This window comes from Sycon ciliatum, chromosome 1, assembly GCF_964019385.1.
Source record: "Sycon ciliatum chromosome 1, ocSycCili1.1, whole genome shotgun sequence".
Taxonomy (NCBI): domain Eukaryota; kingdom Metazoa; phylum Porifera; class Calcarea; order Leucosolenida; family Sycettidae; genus Sycon; species Sycon ciliatum.
This window is the reverse complement of record NC_088643.1, coordinates 38,175,339-38,195,282: the sequence shown is the minus strand read 5'-3', so window position 1 is coordinate 38,195,282 and position 19,944 is coordinate 38,175,339. Positions and strand designations below refer to the sequence as shown.

The 19,944-nt window shown below is 42.1% G+C and overlaps 3 protein-coding genes across 3 annotated transcripts; all 3 read left to right on the top strand.

The window, feature by feature from the left end:
• Positions 1-9,961: 9,961 nt before the first annotated feature.
• Positions 9,962-11,380, top strand: LOC135804521 (uncharacterized). Its single transcript, XM_065318412.1, has one exon. The coding sequence runs from the start codon at positions 9,962-9,964 to the stop codon at positions 11,378-11,380; it is 1,419 nt and encodes a 472-aa protein (XP_065174484.1).
• Positions 11,381-16,200: 4,820 nt separating this feature from the next.
• On the top strand, positions 16,201-17,649 carry LOC135804501 (uncharacterized). The gene has a single exon (XM_065318389.1). The coding sequence runs from the start codon at positions 16,201-16,203 to the stop codon at positions 17,647-17,649; it is 1,449 nt and encodes a 482-aa protein (XP_065174461.1).
• Positions 17,650-17,653: 4 nt separating this feature from the next.
• Positions 17,654-19,738, top strand: LOC135804493 (uncharacterized). Its single transcript, XM_065318377.1, has 2 exons — positions 17,654-19,007; positions 19,716-19,738. The coding sequence occupies exons 1-2, from the start codon at positions 17,654-17,656 to the stop codon at positions 19,736-19,738; spliced, it is 1,377 nt and encodes a 458-aa protein (XP_065174449.1).
• The last annotated feature ends 206 nt before the right edge of the window (positions 19,739-19,944 follow it).

Here is a 19,944-nt window from a genome sequence, read left to right as displayed (position 1 = left end):
AACATCACCTGCAGAGACCATGAACTGCCGGAACTGGTCGTAGACGATTCTTTCTAGGACTTTGGAAACGATGGGAAGAAGGGAGATTGGTCTATAGTTTGTGGGAGCGTTTTTATCACCTTTCTTGAAGACTGGACATATTTGGGCAAGCTTGTATTGTTCGGGGAATACGCCAGTGGCAAGGGAGTTGTTATAGATTTCCGCCAAGGATGCAGCTAGATACTTGGAGGACGCACGCAGAAGTGAAGCAGGAATGTCGTCAGAGCCGGTGGCTTTCCATTCGTCTAGCTTGCATAACCGTCGTTCCACGTCAGTCGGGGACACTGGCCGAAATGTAGTGAATCCAGTTGCTTTGCTGGGGCCTAGGGGTAACTGTGACCCAGTGTTCAGTGTAGGATCGCTCACTTGAGCCGCAAATACTGCACTTAGGGCCGGAACGTCTACAGGTAGAGTCGTCGGTTGTTGCTTCCGACCTAAGAGGTGGTTCAGTACCTGCCACTGAGCTCGAGGGTTGAACCGACTCAAGAAAAATCTGTTGGTGAAGTACTCAGTTTGCAGTCTGCGCTGTAGAATTTGACACTCTCGTCGGGCAGCTCGGAAACATTGGCGAGCACTGTCACTGTCGCGATCCCGGAGCCACCGTCTGTGTAAGTACGCTTTCCGCTGATATAAACTTTGGAGGCCAGGCGTGACCCAGGGTTGTGGTGGTGGATGAGATGACAAGGTGACGCTACGTCGAGGGCAGTGCTGATCCACAGTTTGTAGAACAGCATCGCTCCATACAGTGCTAAGTTGGTCTACTGACATGTCACTGCAGTCCGTGGCTCTGAGAGATTGAAGGAAGTCCGGGCCAAACTCCTCAGCAGTAAGTTGTCTGACCGGCGGCGAGCGAATCTTGCGGTGATTGAGCAAGACACGGTGCGGTTGACTGCCAGCGAGTGCAAGGATGAGCGACACCAGGAAATGATCTGAAACGCCGTCTAGTGACTGGACAGCTACTGGTTTGAGTGTTACCTCACTAGGCAGAGTTTGAGAGACAAGGATTAGGTCCAGACAAGTGTTGCTTGGGGATCTAGTGGGTTCTAGCACTACATTGTGGAGGCTGAGTGTGTCACAGAGTTCACTAAGGTGGCGGTGTTGAGGGTGCCGCTCAGGAGCCAAAATGTTTACATTAAGATCACCAAGGAGGAACAGGGTCGCGTTACTACTACTGGTGGCGTGATCAGCCGAGTCTGCTAGGTTCTGCCAGAAGGATACAGGGGCAGTAGGTGGGCGGTAGACGCAACCAATGCACAATGAAGTATCAGTGTTTCCTGCGACCGTTAAGAACAGGGCCTCGACAGTTGTGCTGGGTATGCAGGATGAGACAGGTATGGTTTCACGAACGAAGAAACAAACTCCGCCGCCTCTTGTGCCTTGCCTGTCATGACGGTACAGTATGTAGCCAGGTATATTTAACAGGGTGTCTGAAATGCTACTGTCCAGCCAAGTTTCACTAACAGCAAGAACATCAACTGTACGGACGTTGGGTGCATGGAGAATGCTAGTAACATCTGGTAGCTTGTTTCTTATACTACAGATATTGATATGAGCAATACAAAAGGGGTTAGGGTTAGGGTTAGGGTTAGGGTTAGGGTTAATGTGTTCTTGTCGTTATTTTACTCGTTTTCAAATTCATAAGTTCAAGGCCAGGCTTAGAATTGCAAATAAAATTAAGCTTGGATATCAGATTTGGTGCATTGCTAGGGTCAGTGTTTGGGTTAGGGTTAGGGTTAGGGTTAGGGTTAGGGTTAGCGTTTCGTTTTGCGTTTGCACCAGCATTTGCATTGCCCGTGGCTTAGAATTGCAAGTAGCTGTATGCCTTGGTATTAGATTTTGGTTTAAGATTAGTTAGTTAGAGTTGGGGTCTGGGTTAGGGTTAGGGTTAGGGTTAGGGTAAGGGTTAATGTTTTTTATCGTTTTTTGATCGTTTTCGCCAGCGATGGTTCAGGATTAGGCTTAGAATTGCAATTAGCTGTACCCCTTGCTAATAGTCTTTGGTTTAGGGCTAGGGCTAGCGTTAGGGCTAGGGTTAGGGTTAGGGTTGGGTTTAGGGTTAGAGTTAGGGTTAGGGTTAGGGTTAGGGTTAGGGTTAGGGTTAGGGTTAGCGATTGGTTTTGCGTTTGCCCCAGTATTCGCATTGCCTGTGTCTTAGAATTGTAATTAGCTGTATGCCTTGGTATTAGATTTTGGTTCCGAATAAGGGTTACGGTTGGGGTTAGGGTTAGGGTTAGGGTTAGGGTTAATGTTTTTTTATCGTTTTTTGATCGTTTTCGCCAGCCATGGTTCAGGATTAGGCTTAGAATTGCAATTAGCTGTACCCCTTCCTAATAGCCTTTGGTTTAGGGCTTGGGCTAGGGTTAGGGTTAGGGTTAGGGTTAGGGTTAGGGTTAGGGTTAGGGTTAGGGTTAGGGTTAGGTTAAGGGTTAGGATTAGGGTTAGGGTTAGGGTTAGGGTTAGGGTTAGGGTTAGGGTTAGGGTTAGGGTTAGGGTAAATAGCACATTAGAGCTTGCGGTAATGTAGGTTAACACATTGCACAAGCCACCACTTCACACGCGCTCCAGCGGCTTCCAAAGAGCCCGCAGATCCCACGCTATCCATTGATGCATGTCAGGTAACACGCACATGCACGCTGCGGTGGCATGTAACATGCGTACGCCGGAACTCACCTGAACTCGCCAGCCAACCAGCCATATGCGGCTGCAGCACACATCGGAGCTTGAACCCGTAACGCATACACCATACTTCGCGATGGCCACATTGCTACTTCATATTTGCTTTGCTTGCGCCGCGAGAAGAACACCGGTTTGTTCCTTTCTCACCCACCCACCTCTTCCCATCTATGATTAATATTGATATCCGTGATTCAACACAGGTATCATAATTCATACCAGACGAAAATAAATAGGAGTGCTGGGCCAGCTATCTCCTCTCATCTGGCAATTATCACGGCCTTCGGCCATCACACTCATACTCCCACACTCCTGCCTCCTAACGGGCATTGCACTTCGTGCGTGGGCCGTCCACACTCCGTCCATTTCATGGGCGCCCATCTCATGGGCTGCACTTTGTGCGTGGACATACATACACACTATCATACAGGCTGTCCACACTCCGCCCAGTTCATGGGTGCCCATTTCATGGGCTGCACCTCGTGCGTGGACTATCCTACGTGATTATCACATGCCAGATTCGGTTGCCCAGCACGCCATGAATCCTCCATAATTATGATGTGTGCTCTCCATTGGTCTGCAATAGCGAGTGCATGCGTGTTAATGTTTTTTATCGTTTTTTGATCGTTTTCGCCTGCATTGGTTCAGGATTAGGCTTGGAATTGCAATTAGCTGTACCCCTTCCTAATAGCCTTGGGTTTAGGGCTAGGGCTAGTGTTAGGGCTAGGGTTAGGGTTAGATTTAGGGTTAGGGTTAATGTTTTTATGTCGTTTTTTTACTCGTTTTCAACAGCATTAGTTCAAGGCCAGGCTTAGAATTGCAAATAAATGTAAGCTTGGGTATTAGATTTGGTTTAGCGCTAGGGCTAGACTTAGGGTTAGGGTTAGGGTTAGGGTTAGGGTTAGGGTTAGGGTTAATGTTTCTTGTCGTTTTTTTACCCGGTTTCAACAGCATTAGTTCAAGGCCAGGCTTAGAAATTCAAATAAATGGAAGTTTAAGGTATTACATTTGGTTCAGGGCTAGGGTCAGTATTTGGGTTAGGGTTAGGGTTAGGGTTAGGGTTAGGGTTAAGGTTAGGGTTAGCGTTTGATTTTGCTTTTGCTCCAGCATTCGCATGGCCTGTGTCTTAGAATTGCAATTAGCTGTATGGCTTGGTATTATATTTTTGTTTAGGATTAGGGTTAGGGTTGGGTTTAGGGTTAGTGTTAGGGTTAGGGTTAGCGTTCGGTTTTGCGTTTGCACCAGCATTCGCATTGCCTGTGTCTTAGAATTGCAATTAGCTGTATGGCTTGGTATTATATTTTGGTTTAGGATTAGGGTTAGGGTTAGGGTTAGGGTTAGGGTTAGGGTTAGGGTTAGGGTTAGTAGTATAGGACGAGGGGGTTCTGGCTCACCTTCCAGGTGAGCCAAAATCGACTTTCTCGATCGGCCCTTCGGGGCCGCTCTCGAAAGTCTCCCCCTCCCCCTATACTACTATACTAAAGGATAGACACCCAAGTACTAATATTACAACTCCAAGTACTAATTTTACACCTCCAAGTACTAATTTTACAACTCCAAACACTGATCCCATGTTGGCTCAACCCAGTTCCAGAAAAGTGAGTCAACTTGCCCGTCTCCGAGAAAATCGAAAGTGAGCCAACTTCAGCTTTTTCACTTACCCCATCTTGGCTCACTTCGAGGACTGATGTGGGATCGGTTTCTGAGCCAACTTCAGCTTTTTCACTTACCCCATCTTGGCTCACTTCGAGGACTGATGTGGGATCGGTTTCTGAGCCAACTTCAGCTTTTTCACTTACCCCATCTTGGCTCACTTCGAGGACTGATGTGGGATCGGTTTCTGAGCCAACTTCGGGTGGTTCAGCTATGGATGATGATCCTTCTTTCTATGATAATTTATTTTATTTTATTTGCCTGTGAAATATACCAGCAGTAATGGGGATGAGAAGAAGAAGAAGGAAAAGGAGGTAAATCAAGTTGTCTGATTTTCCCGATGTTCCCGATGTAATTCCCGATGTTCCCGATGTAATTCCCGATGTTATCGGTGTTGTCGGTGTAATTCCCGATGTTCCCGATGTAATTCCCGATGTTCCCGATGTAATTCCCGATGTTGTCGGTGTTGTCGGTGTTTTCAGTGCTGCCGGTGTTGTTAGAGCTACCGTTGTTGGTATTAACCTTGTTGTTGGCTTTCCCGTTGTTAGCGGTGCTACCGATGCTTCCGGTATATTATCATAATTTATTATTATTATTATTATTATGAAATGACCCAAAGGCAATGTGCCTATCGAGGGGTTCATTTGATTGAAAGAACAGTAGATGTAGATGTATGTGCAAAGAGAAGTAGGGATTGATGAGGAGAGAAATGGGGAAAATCAACGGCAAGGTGGCGGAATACCGTTGATTGCATAAGCATAGTCAGCTGTAAATTTCCTGAGGGCAGCTTTGAACTTATAGAGCGAGGCTTCCGATGTTAGACTGGGGGGTAAACAGTTCCATAGAATAGCAGTTCGGAACATGAAGAGAGACTTAGACAATGATTTAAATTTGGGAAGAATGATTTTATTTGGTCGTCGCTCACTATTCGTAATCTTGAAATGGAAATCAGCAAGGTAATCACGATTATGGAAAACATATCTGTGAAAAGTAGTGAGACTGATGATTTGACGACGATAGGCTAGTGACTCTAGGGAGCATTTAGATAACGGATCAAAATCTAACCTAGGCTGATGTTGTAAATTTCTTGGATCATTTTCAGGGTCAACACTCATCGAACAGCTGGAACGTTTTATGACATATACAACAGCACCAACTATAGGAACAACAATCAGAGATAAAAGATAAAGATTGGGGTCTGTCAAATGAGGGTTATCCCCGTTTCCTGGTTTCGTCTGATCGTAAGGTGGTTGTGTAGTGATATGATCTGTTGGTGGTGATGTTTCACTAGGGATGTCAACCGGAGTCGGTCTTTCACTTTGGATGACAGTAGGAGGTTTCGTTGTCAAGCAGGGTCCATCCTTATCCAACGGATCAAGAATACAACCAAGAGTAAATGGTAGCATGGTCAACAGTATTAAAATGAGGTATTTCCATTTTTTTATCTACATATAGTTAAGATTTTCAGTACTCATGATAAACCAGCTCCCATTCATCAATGAGATTGTATCCACTCACAGTTGGTAATGTCAATGTGTTGTTGATGAAGGTCAGATATGCTGTTGTTATATCATTTTCTGTGATGTATCGGATTACCGCTTTTTCTCCTAACACATCTCGATATGATACACGAAAACGTCTTCTGCTACCACTTGTTTCTTGACCGACTATGAAGAGATCCTCAATGACAATCAGTTTGTTGGTTGGACTTTTGTAAATAGGAAAGACATGAAGTGTGGCTTCTGGTGGAGTGGTTGATGAGCTCGGGATGATATTCTTCATTTTTTTGACTTTCACCTTTCCATCCTTTCTGTCAACATGCTCCTTTGTTGTTGCTGAGTCATCCTCTGTTGAGTCTCGGAGATTGATGATGTGTTTCAACCCCATGTTAAGATTTCCTTTCATCTGGTTGAGTCCACTCGTCCAGAGAGTCCGACTTAGTGCTGTGTTGAGATATTGTGATGTTACCACAGATGTACTTTTTGATGGTTGCTTCACATTCACAATTTCCATTCCACCCATGTCAAGATTTCCTTTCATCTGGTTAAGTCCACTAGTCCAGAGAGTCTGTCTTTGTGCTGTGTTGAGATATTGTGATGTTACCACAGATGTACTTGTTGATGGTTGCTTCACATTTACAGTTTCCATTCCACCCATGTCAAGATTTCCTTTCATTTTCAGTGTACCACTCACCATCAGTCATGTTTGATCATCATCAACATGCTTCCTCAATGAAGCATCCACTTTTCCTATCTCACTTGTGACCCACCCAGTTGGTGCCGCACAAGTGGAACTCACTCCATCATACCCAAGATGACAAATTCGATGATAGATCATGTCAATATGTCCCTCCACATCTCCACCAGCTTTATCCAACTTTTCTTCACTGACGGCAAATAACTCCCTCTTTTTGTCATAGGAATCAAGATTGATCGAATTAGCTTCCAAGGCTGTTCCAAATTTTGAACTCATCTTCCTCATCTACCTATATATTTTTCTTGAGAGTGTTGGAACAATAAAAAATGATCCTTTGTAGATACAAACCATGGAAATGATCAACTTTGATGAGCACAAGGAGAAACCAACAAAGCATCACTACTTGCTTCCTGATTGTCACTACATGATGATTGGACAAACGGGATGTGGGAAGACAAACACCCTGTGTAATATGCTTCTACAATCATGGTTGAACTGTGATAAGGTCATTCTTTACACAATAAATCCTCAACAACCAAAATATCAACTTCTTGATGGGTTTTACAATGGAATATCTCCTGGTAAACTTATCATTGAACAACCAGACAAGGTTTGTCCAGTGGAGGATCTCGATGATCAGGAAAATAAGGTGATAATTTTTGATGACATCAAGATTGACAAAAAGAACATGACAAAAGTGATGGAATACTTCAGTCTTTCTCGGAACAAGAAATGTAACTGTATATATCTTTGTCGATCATACTATGATGTACCGAAATATATCCGGAGGAATACCAAGTGCTTCCTCCTGTACAAGGGCTTAGACAACAGAGATGTCCAATGTCTAGCACATGATCACTCCAAAAATCTTAAGAAAACCGAGTTTGCGGAGGCTTATGAAATGGCAACAGAGAAACCACATTCATATTTCATGCTTGATAAAACAGCAACATATCAGCCAGAGATGTACCGATGTGGATTCGATAGGTTCTTGGAGAAGTGAGAAGAAAAAAAGGTATTGGTAGATAAGCATGCCACATTTTACACAAGTAGAAAATCCTGAACATCGGAAGGAAGTCATTGACACCTTTCTCAAAAATCGAGAAATTCTCAAGCAACGTCAACTGAAAAAAAGGATCGGTAAGCAACAGCAGGAGGAGTTTGTAGAAGAGTTCCAAAAACCTGTTGTTAAAAATTTAACCAAACAAAGTGAGGAATACGATAAACGGCAGGATGCGCTCCTTGGACAACTTCAGACTAACCAAGCAGCAATCACAACAGCCCTCCATCAAATTCCATCGGTTGTGGGTTCATTCATCAAACCCATCGGAGGTAGTACTCCAGAACCGGGTGGTGAAACTTCTCGGATCAGAGAAACTGATATATCATTCAACCAGAAAGATATTGACCTCATCAATGAGTATATAGGAACTAATGATGAAATACCGAATGAAGAAGAGATCAAAAGTAGTAATAACTTGAAGAAGGTAAAAGACGTGTTGGGGAGAATAAGAGGGGTACAACTGCGCTCTGGTTCAGTAAGTGATAAAGATGGAAACAAGAGACTTGTGATAGATTCCATAGACAAAGTGAGGAAATGGATAGACTTCATGATCAGTGCTAACGGTAGTAGAGTGAAACCAATACAAGATCAGAAAGCAGATCGAGCAACTCAATCATCACAGTCCACTAAGAAAAGGAGAAGAAACAAAAAGAAAGCTTTCAATCCCAAAAGTCCAGAACTCTCAAGTCCAGTTCCGCAAGCAGATCAAGCAACTCAACCTCAGACAAAAGGAGTGTCACGAAAAAGGGCATCCGCGTTTAGGCTTAATGATTATACTCCACCACAGTCCACTAAGCCAAGGGGAAAAAGATACAGATATGTTGAAGGTAAAAGTCCAGAATTGTTTTGGTTAGATCGACAACCACCACCAGAATCAGATTTCTCAGAAGGAGATTTTCACTCCGTGGAAGGTAGTGGAATCAGATTTTACAAATCACCTGGTGAGTTAGTAGAAAGACTGGGTTTACTTTGCGCTTCCCGAGAAGCAGGAAATACATCAAAGAAAGTCATTAACGAACTAGTTGAGATCTTGGACCGTTTGTGGAATGAGAAAGTGATAAAAAAGAGTGAATACAAGAAGATTTATAAATCTTATGTATAGATAGAACCATGGAAACCATCCTATTTTTTGACAGTCACAGTTCACAAATCACAGGGACAAGTCAAAACTTTCAAGCATCTTTCAACCCTCCATTACTACTTGATGAAAAGAAGATCTATGAAATTGCTCTGATCAATTCTACCATCTGGTATAGTTGGTTCAACATCAACACCACAAACAACCAAATTCGGATATTTGATGGGAAAGCCTGGAAAACTCTTGTCATTCCAAGAGGTGCTTACAACTTGACTGACATCAATCGATATATCCAGAGAAAAATCGAAAATGAGGACGGGATAACGATTGAGCCAAACTTCAACACTCTACACAGTGAAATTTACCTCAAACATGGATACAAGGTTGACTTTGACATCCCATCATCACTTGCTCCTGTGCTCGGATTTTCCAAGAAACTGGTTGATACAACTTCTACATCTGACTTCATTGTGAATATCACTGACACTCACAACATCCTCATTCACTGTAGCTTGGTAAGTGAGGCATATCTCAATGGTAGAACTGGTGATGTCATTTACTCCTTTTCACCGGATAAACCTCCTGGATTCCAACTCAACATCCAACCGAATGAGAAGACGTTTTTACCATTGACGAAAACTGATAGAATATCGGATGTAATAATGAGGGTAACTGATCAAGATGGAAAGGAACTGAACCTTAACAATGAAAAAACCACGTTCAGTCTTCATCTCCGAGAAAGAAAATAAGACTAGATAGAGGACATCATGTTCTTGAAACGAAATCAGCTTACCAGACAAAAGGTTATCGGCGGAAGTCTTCTTGGAAATCTGTTCAACAAAGCCAAAGGTGTACTATACAACACCAGCAAAATCTTGACACCAAAGGTCAAATCCATAGGAAAAATGACAGCTCAGAAAGCTTTGAAGGCAGCAAAAGAACAGATCACTCCAGACATGGTCTTTGATTTGGCAAAAGATGTTGCTAAGGGTGATAGAAAATCAGTAAAAATGAAAGTAAAGAAAGAGGCAAAGCAGCTTGCTACTACTATTGGTAAAGACAAAGCTATCAATCCACATGTTAGAGATACCATCAATCAATTATCAAACAACAAGGACATCAAACGAGTTTTGTTGGATAAGAGTAAAGAGCTTCTCCAAGATAATCAGAGAGCTATCCTATCAAACATCATTGCTGGTTCAGGAATGAAGAGGTTGTAGAAGAAAAAGAAAAAGAAAAAAAACATATAGGTAGAAACCATGGCCTCTTATACAAGTCCACATTTCGATCTTTTCACAGACCCACCAAAGGATGAATCAACAACTGAGTATGAGTTCATAGAATATCTTCCCAGGAACAGCAATGACATGAATAAAGATCAGCATATCATAGAAACCAAGGATCTTAATGAGTACCTTCTTCCTCACAAAGCACTGCTTGAGGTTCGTGGACGTCTCGTCAAAGCAGCAGATGGCTCCAATTATGATCCTAATGATATCATTACTCTTACCAACAACGGATGGTCACTCTTCAAGACTGTTGAGTATCAACTTGACAACAGCATGGTAGAGAGAGTTGATAGTCATGTACCACAAGCTTCTACCATTCTCAATCTGGTCCAGTTTAGTGATGATTATGGGAGAAGTTCTGCCACCAACATGCTCTGGTACAAGGATACAGGAACTGGACAAGCATCTCCTGATGAGTTCAGGGATTCAGATGCATTGTTGGCAGCAGGCGATGTCCCAAACGCAACAGCACTTACTGGAGAAAATTTCAGAAAGCATTTTCAGACATATCTAAGGAACCCTACTTACAATACCGGATACAGTGCTCGACATCTCATTACAACTGGAAATAAGGATACAACCATGTTGCTTCCTTTATCATCACTGTTGGGGTTTTGTAAAGATGTTGATACAGTATTCATGGGAGTCAAGCATACACTCAATCTTACCAGAGAATCATCAGCCAACTACATTCACAGAGCAAATGGTGTTGATCCAGGAAGGTTTGACATCAAACATCTTTCTTTGTGGATACCAAAGGTGAGACCATCACTCCAACTAGCTAGTAAGATTGAAAGTAAGTTGGTTAAGTCCACCCTCCGAGATCTGTACTTCGAGCAAGTCCGGGTTTATAGAAATCAGTATGGATCAACGGAGACAAACCCATCCTGGAGAGTGACTACTCACAGCAATGATGAACTCCCAACTCATATCTTCTTTGCCATCCAAGCAGCCAATCGAAGTGGGAATCAAGAACAGAACAACCAGGTTTTCGACAATGCTGACCTCAGAAGCTTGTCTGTGTACATCAACAGCGATAGATTCCCAAAACGTGATTTGGAAATGAATTTCAGTCCAGCTTCTCGGAATTATACAAGAGCATACATGCTTTTCCAAGAAGCCATCCAAAAATATGCTGACACAGACAGTGGAAGTCAGGTAAGTGTGGAGGATTTTGCGTCTTTGTACACCATCATTCATGTAGATGTGAGTAAGCATAAGGAGAAGCTGAGGAACAGCTCTGCTGATATCGAACTTCGATGGAGACTCGGAAAACCGTTTGAGTTTCCCACTGGTACAGCTGCTTCTTACCAAACCATCTGTTTGATTCTCTCCGAACGCCATCTCAAACTCAATGGTATGAATGGCAAAATGAGTGTTGTGGTGTAAGAAAAAGATATACTATAGTAGATAGGAACCATGAATGAGTTGGAAAAGGACATTGGGATTTTATTAACAAAGGAACTAACACAGAAGAAAGGTGGTAGTATCGGTTCTGTGATCGGAAGATTGGTTGGGAAGATATCTCCACTTGTGATCAAGCATGCTCCCAACATCCTTGGTACACTTGGACTGGCTCGGTATTTCTGGTGCTATTTCTGGAAGCACACACAGCGCCACAGCTGGTCGGGGAATCGGTCAGTATGTAGAATATGGATTGATGCTAACTCCGAACCAAAAGAAGAAACTTGGTAGTGCTCAGTATGGAATCACACTCCGGTTAACAAAAAATCAGTTATCCGGAAATGACATGCTTTTGCTCACAAACCGACAGGTTGTCAAAATCCAAAAATCCAAGCAAAAAGGAGTAGGAATGGATCTCAAGTTATCCAGTGCTCAACTCAAGAAGCAAGGTGGGTTTCTCGGAGCATTAGCAGCTGGATTATTAGCACCAGCTCTAGGAAAAATGATAGGTTTTGGAAACACTGGTGAAGGATTACAACTTCCCGGAACACGGAGGGGTAGAGGGGTAAAAAAAGACCAAAAAGGAAAGCGGTTACGTCTACCAGGAACGTGAGACCACTGACCAACTTTGACATTGATGAAATGCTGAGATCTATTCCACATTTCAGAGGAACTTTTAGCAAAGATCAGCTTCCACCACCTCTATCATCAAAGGATTGTTTGATAATCAATCTCCAAGATTTCTTGGATGGTGGTGGTACTCACTGGGTTTGTGTGTTTGGTAATGAATATTTTGACAGCTTTGGCTTATCACCACCAGAGGAGGTAGTCAGTTGGATGAAGAAGCACCACAAAAAATGTTGGTATAACTCATCAAAGATACAGATGAATGATAGTGTCCTGTGTGGATACTACTGTATACATTTCATAGAAGAAAGAAACAAAGGCAGAAGTGCTCTTGATGTCTTGTTGGATTTTACTCAGCACCCCAGTCAAGAAAATGAGCAGTTGGTATTGTAAAAGAAAAAAAAGAGGTAGATAAAAAAGATAAATAAAGAAATACACAACAACTTTTTTTGGTATTCATTGTATAAGCATCATCAATTTTATCATTCACGGAGCTTGTGGAATTTCGTTTTTTCATGATGGGATTTGTGATTTCTTGGATAAGACTTCTCACATTTCTCACCGACAACTCTTTCATTGGCATATTGTCTGATTTTCTTGTGATTATCTTGATACCACTCTGATGCTGATCTTTCAGGCTTGTTTTTCATCACGGTATCCAGTTTTTCGATCCAGTATCGTTCTCTCCTCTTAAGCTCATCTTCATCAAACATTGACAGAGAGTCGATCTGGACAATTTCTACATGTCCGAGATCAAGCAGAATGAATGAGATCATAAAACCCCGTTCACCTTTTTGGTAGGCTTTGTAAGCTGATCGGTGACAGTACATCCAATTTTTCAGTGGTAGACAAGTGGACCCCACATATACCTGATCGGTGTGTTGGCTCACAAGTTTGTAAATCTTACAAGGAGAAGTCATCTTTGCTGATAGAAAATCTTTGAAATTCTCATCGGTATACTTCTACGTAACAGGATTCAAATAATCGTTTATGATGACAATTCGGTGTACTTGAAGTAGAAAAAAAAGAAGAGAGTTGGTCTCCTTTCTCTTCTCTTTTCTTTCTCTCTTTTCTTTCTCTCTTCTATTTTTCTCACACATATTCATCAAGAATTTCCTGAACCATCTCTAACAGACGATTGTTGGAGTAGGAACTCGAGAGTACTACATACTTTTTTTCACAAATTCTCAGGAAAATGCTTGGGATGATATTCATTTCTTCATCAAGAGCATTTTCATACACATCATCAAAGAAATCACTGAACAGTGAAGGACTATCTTCCATTATTCTATCATTCATCTCATCCCAAGCCGCGGGATCATCCCTTGGATTACCATACCAAACCGCGGCATCCTCCCTTGGATCACCACAATCAGGAGTATCAGGTTCAGAGTGGAAGCAATCATAGGAGAAATAGTCACTTGGAAAAGACGCAGCCATCGTTGTAGGTAATTTATTTTACAAATTCTATCAAACTTGTTGGATCTTACCATAAAACGTGTACAGTTTAGATAAAAATAATTGGTGATATGTGTGGAAAGAAAAAAAGATAGATAGACAAACATGAAAATGTACCACATAATCTGCCGTGGGACAGTTGGGTTTGGATACTCTCTCTCCAACATTCCACATTTCCGTGAAAATATTCTGGGGGTGAGTTTGGAACTCACGAAAGATGATCAGGAGCATGACACGATCAACATCCACATATATACCAATAATCCACAGATTTTTATGCCTTTGACAAAAGCAGAGCTTGACAAAATGGATTATGGGAGTTTCAGACTTGTTTGTGATGAAAAGATTGATGAGAGCTTGGAAGATCACTGTGAAAATATGGGGTTGTTGAAACATCTTTGTATCCATGAGAAATAAAAAAGTAGATAGATAGATAAAGATGAATGTTCATTGCCTATCGTGTAAGAAAAAGCAACAGATGAGGGGAATACAAGGAGAAGTCACATCAACTGGTCAACCATATGTCAAGGGTAAATGCTCAGTATGTGGTCGATCATGTTCACAATTTATCAAGAAATCGGAAATCAGAGAAGGTGGATTCCTGTCCGGTTTGTTCAAGATGATAGGTTTAGGAGTAAAAAAAAAGATAGATACGAAATGGACGGACGATCTGGCTGATGAGTTACACAAGCCCAAGCGTGTGAATTTCACAAGGAGACAAGTGACTGTGAGTGAGATTGATGAAATCTGGTCTGCCGATCTCGTGGACATGACAGCTTTTCGTAAATACAATGATGAAATCAAATTTCTGCTTACTGTCATTGATCTGTTCAGCCGATATGCTTGGGTTGTTCCACTCCAATCCAAGAAAGGTGTTGACATCCAATCAGCATTTCGATCCATCGTGAAAACTAGCAGCAGGAAACCACGTAAGCTGTGGGTTGATCAGGGTACCGAGTTCTATAATCGAACGTTCAAACACTGGCTTGATGAGAATCAGATCACGATGTACAGCACTCACAACGAAGGAAAGGCTGTTGTAGTTGAGCGTTTCAACCGAACTCTGAAAACCAGGATGTGGAAATACTTCAGTACTAACTCCACCAGCAGGTACATTGATGTCCTTCCACATTTGGTAGAGAAGTGCAACACGACAAAACATAGAGGTGTTCGGATGACACCAACTGAGGCGTCACGGGAGAAGAACGCCGATCGAATCCGTGACTCACTGGGTGAGAAATCTCCACTATCCAGGTCCACAAAATTCCAGATAGATGACCACGTCCGACTGGTGAAGCAGAAACGACATTTCGAGAAAGGATACACTCCGAACTGGACCGAGGAGGTATTCAGGATCACCGATATTCTCCCGACCAGACCCACTACGTACTCTGTCAAGGACCTCGATGGTGAATCCGTTGATGGGTCGTTCTATGAACAAGAGCTCCAGAAAACTACTCAAGAAATCTACCGGATCGAGAAAGTGCTCCGAAAGGACAACAAGAAGAAACAAGCCCTTGTGAGGTGGAAAGGCTACTCGGCAAGATTCGACAGCTGGGTCCCGTTTGATCAACAGCTGGTTGTGAAAAAGCTCCGACTCGGAAACTGAAAAATATGTGAGCTCTGAAAAAGCTCCGACTCCGAAACTGAAAAATTATTATGTGAGCTCTGAAAAAGTCCCGACTCGGAAACTGAAAAATATGTGAGCTCTGAAAAAGCTCCGACTCCGAAACTGAAAAATTATTATGTGAGCTCTGAAAAAGTCCCGACTCGGAAACTGAAAAATATGTGAGCTCTGAAAAAGCTCCGACTCCGAAACTGAAAAATTATTATGTGAGCTCTGAAAAAGTCCCGACTCGGAAACTGAAAAATATGTGAGCTCTGAAAAAGTCCCGACTCGGAAACTGAAAAATATGTGAGCTCTGAAAAAGCTCAGACTCGGAAACTGAAAAACTCCGAGAAAGGTCAAATCTCACAGTGACGTCAGCTGATGATGGCTGTGTCTCCAATCACAAGATCGTGGGTTCGAATCTAGGTTTGGACACCCCGTTCTTTTTTTCTTTCTTTCTAGGATGTAGATTAATGTACATTAGAGGGTAGTGATTATACAGTAATGCTATCACTGATCGAAAAAATCCTTGTGTAGTGTAAAGATGGAATTTGACCTGAGCAAACTCACTATCACCTATGATGGGAAGAAACTCAAAACTGAGAAACAACTCCAGTGGATTCACAAAAAATTAGAGCAAAGAAAGAATCGGGAACTTCTCAAGAAACGGATTCGGAAGAATCGGGAGGATCGGAAGAGGAAACCGATTGTCACACCACCGTTCACAGTCTCAAAGTCAGTACCCAAAGGGATTCTGAAATCGTTCATCTATGAACCGAAAGAGAATCATCCAGATCTGTATATATTCTTTGATAGTATCAACATCCCACTGAGAACATTGATACAGAAAGAACTGGAAAATCTCAAGGGTGTGAAAGTCAGTCTGACATTACAAGTAGAAATGGAGAAAGGAGATGACATAACAACCACAGACACACCATACTTCAGGAGTGGACCAATGACAGTCACAACATCTCATGAGATTGATAACGGTATTCAAACGGCACACACACAAATTCATACAAATATCGATAAGTGGATACAGAATGGATCAAACTGACACATCAATCACATCACCAGATTTTATGTTGATGTAGCAGCATACCAGCCAATGAGAGGTAAATCCTACATTGATTTACCGAACGAGCTCAAGAAAAAGAAGGCAATCATCAATGTCAAGAATAAGGATGATAAATGTCTGATGTGGGCACTGCTCTCAGCTCTGTATCCAGCAAAGAAAAATAGTAACAGGGTAACTCATTATACAGACTATAGCAACAAACTTGATCTGTTCGGAATCGATTTTCCAACACCACTGAGTCAGATTTCCAAAGTCGAGAAGCAAAACAACCTAGCTATCAATGTCTTTGGGTATGAGGATAACGTGATCTATCCACTACTGCTGACAAAGAAAAGAGGTGAGGAAGTGATCAATCTTCTACTATACCAAAAAGAAGATCAGAATCACTACTGTTGGATCAAAGATTTCAGCAGATTGTGCTACGATCAGTCAAAGCATAAAGCCAGGAAATTCTTCTGTACAAGATGTCTCCAACCACACAACACAGAGAAATCCCTGAGCAATCATCAGGAGTATTGTGATAATGTCACTGGATTATCAGCACACATGGTACTACCAGAACCAGACGAAGATGGAAATCCACCAACACTGAAGTTCATTAATCATAACAAAATGCTACAATGTCCCCATGTAATCTATGCTGACACTGAGGCACTGATCAAGAAAATTGATGGAGTGAAAAGCCAACAAACCAGCCGGGATTCACAGCATGTTCCTTGTGGTTTTGGTTACGTCGTGGTGCGTTCTGACGGAGTGATGACAAGTCAGTGTTTCTACCGGGGTGCTGATGCCATGGATGTATTCTTTGATAAACTCAAAGCTGAGGAGAAGAAAATCCAATCAGCACTCAATAATCCAGCACCGATGGATCTCACTAAGGAACAAGAAGAATTGTTCAGAGAGACAGAAGACTGTTGGATTTGTAAAAAGAAACTTGGTGATGACAGAGTCCGTGATTACGACCACATCACTGGTGATTTCCGCGGTGCCGCACACAATGACTGTAACATCAAACTCAGAATTTATCCATACAAGCAGCACATCCCTGTGGTTTTTCACAACCTGAAAGGCTATGACAGTCATCATCTCATCGGAGCAATCGGAAAGACAGATGTTGAGACCGTCACATACACGGATAAGGACGGTGTGTGTAGGAGTAAAACTGTGGGTGAGATATCAGTCATTCCCAACAACATGGAGAAATTCATCTCATTCACATGGAGACAGTTCCGGTTCATCGACAGCTGCCAGTTTCTCAATGCGTCACTCGATAGACTTGTGAAAACGACACCAGATGAGTCATTCAATCACACCAAGACGTTGCCAAACCATCAGCTGTTGGTGAGGAAAGGAGTATACCCCTATGAGTACATGAACAGCTTCTCCAGGCTCGATGAGACTCAGCTACCTGCACAGAGTAAGTTCTATTCTTCACTGTCTGATGAGGGGGTGAGTGACGATGACTACAAAACATGCTGAAACAATGTGGATGAAATTCGACTGTCAGACTCTTGGTGATTATCACGACTTGTATCTCAAGACCGACGTGTTTCTCTTGGCTGACATCTTTGAGAATTTCAGAGTAGAAACTGCCAGAACGTATCAGCTGGATCCAGCAAATTACTACACTCTGCCTGGATTTGCCTGGGATGCTCTGTTGATGTACTCAGGTGTGTCCTTGGAATTACTAACAGACTATGATCAGCACTTGTTTGTAGAATCAGGAATGAGAGGCGGTGTGTCGATGGTCTCACAACGATATGCTGCTGCTAATAATCACTATCAGGAGAAATTTGATGCTGATCAGCCATCGTCATTTATCCAGTATCTCGATGCCAACAATCTCTATGGTTGGGCAATGTCACAACATCTCCCAGTGTCTGATTTTCGGTGGGAGAAACCATCAGAGAAACTCCTGAACAAGATACTGAATACTCAAGATGATTCCTCATCGGGGTATATCGTCGAGTGTGATCTGGAATATCCACACGAACTTCATGAGAAGCACAACGATTATCCAGTTGCTCCGGAACGTCTTTCCGTCAATGAGGACATGCTATCTCCATACCAGCAGGAGCTTGTTGATAAACTCAATTCTTCCGGAGTAGATGCTCTCAAACTTGTACCAAACTTGAGGGACAAGACAAAGTACGTTCTCCATTACCGAAACTTGAAACTCTACACTCAGCTCGGACTACGTTGTGTCAAAATTCACCGTGCTCTGAAATTTACTCAGACACCGTGGATGAGAAACTACATCGAGAAGAATACAGACCTCCGGAAGAAGGCAAAGGATGATTTCTCTAAGGACTTCTATAAACTGATGAACAATGCGGTGTTCGGGAAAACTATGGAGAACGTTCGGAGGAGAGTCAACATAAAATTGTTGAGAAGTCGTGAGGAGAAAAAAATCAAACAGCTTGTTGCCAAACCAACGTACAACCGCCATGTGATCTTCAACGATGACCTGGTCGGGGTACAAAGTAACAGGACAAAGGTCGTCCTCAACAAGCCCATATATGTTGGGATGTCGATTTTGGATCTCTCAAAGACACTCATGTATGACTTTTACTACAATCACCTGAAAGTGATGTATGGCTCTGATGTGAGACTCTTGTACACCGATACAGACAGCTTGGTTCTTCATTTCTTTACTGATGATCTGTTTCATGACATGAGTGAGTTTCTTGAGAAGTATGATACAAGCAATTATGATCAATCACATCCGTTATATTCCGAGAAAAACAAGAAAATTGTTGGCCTGTTCAAAGATGAACTCGGTGGAAAACTGATCACTGAGTTTGTAGGACTTCGTTCCAAGATGTACAGTTACTCTGGTGAGGAAAGTGGAAAAAGAGCAAAGGGGGTGAAAAAAGCAGTGCTCAAGAAAACTATCACACATGATGATTTCCGAAATTGTCTCTTGGATCAATCCGTGTTCCATCGAGAAATGACAACACTCCGGAGTCATAGTCACGTTATTTTCGGAGAAACGGTTAATAAGATAGCCTTATCACCATTGGACACAAAACGATACATCATAGAAGATGGATGTAGCACGTTAGCGTTCGGACACCATGAAATACCAAGATATCTGGCTGAGGAAGAAAGAAAGACATTTTTTTTTACTTTTTCTTACACATTCGATTTTCTATAATCCTCCCATATAGCATCAAGTCTTTGTTGTGACGTTTTACACTTTGGAATGAATGGTTTGATCTTGACCACATCATCTTCATCATCAATGAGTTTCGAAAGTAGGAATGGATAACTCACTTTGACTTTTTTCTCTTTATTTGCTACTTCCTTGATCCTCTGAATTTTATCAACAAGATTGTTGAATGGGGTTTTGCTAAGATATTTTTGTAAACCAACCTTGTTCAGGGTTATCTCCAACCTTGTTTCGATTCCTGTTCTGGTTTTGGATTTTTCTATTTCTTCGAAGAAAGATGTGGTATCATACAGATCATTTTTCTTCATCTCATACACCTCAAGATCCTCTAGAGTTACTTCATTTTCCAAAATCATCAATTCTATATCTGTAGGAAACCATTCCTGGTTTCTATAGTCAATGTAGTCCGCTATCATCTTATCTTTCCTGGTAGAGTGTTCATCATCTATCCATGTATCCATCACTTCTTCTTCTTTGTTTGTGGAGTAGTCGTCATCAAACCAGGCATCCATGATTTCACTTCTAAAAAAATATTTTTTGCTTTTTTGCTTTTTGTGGATTGTTTGACTATTTTTACAAATCGTTTGCTGAGAATTTCACTT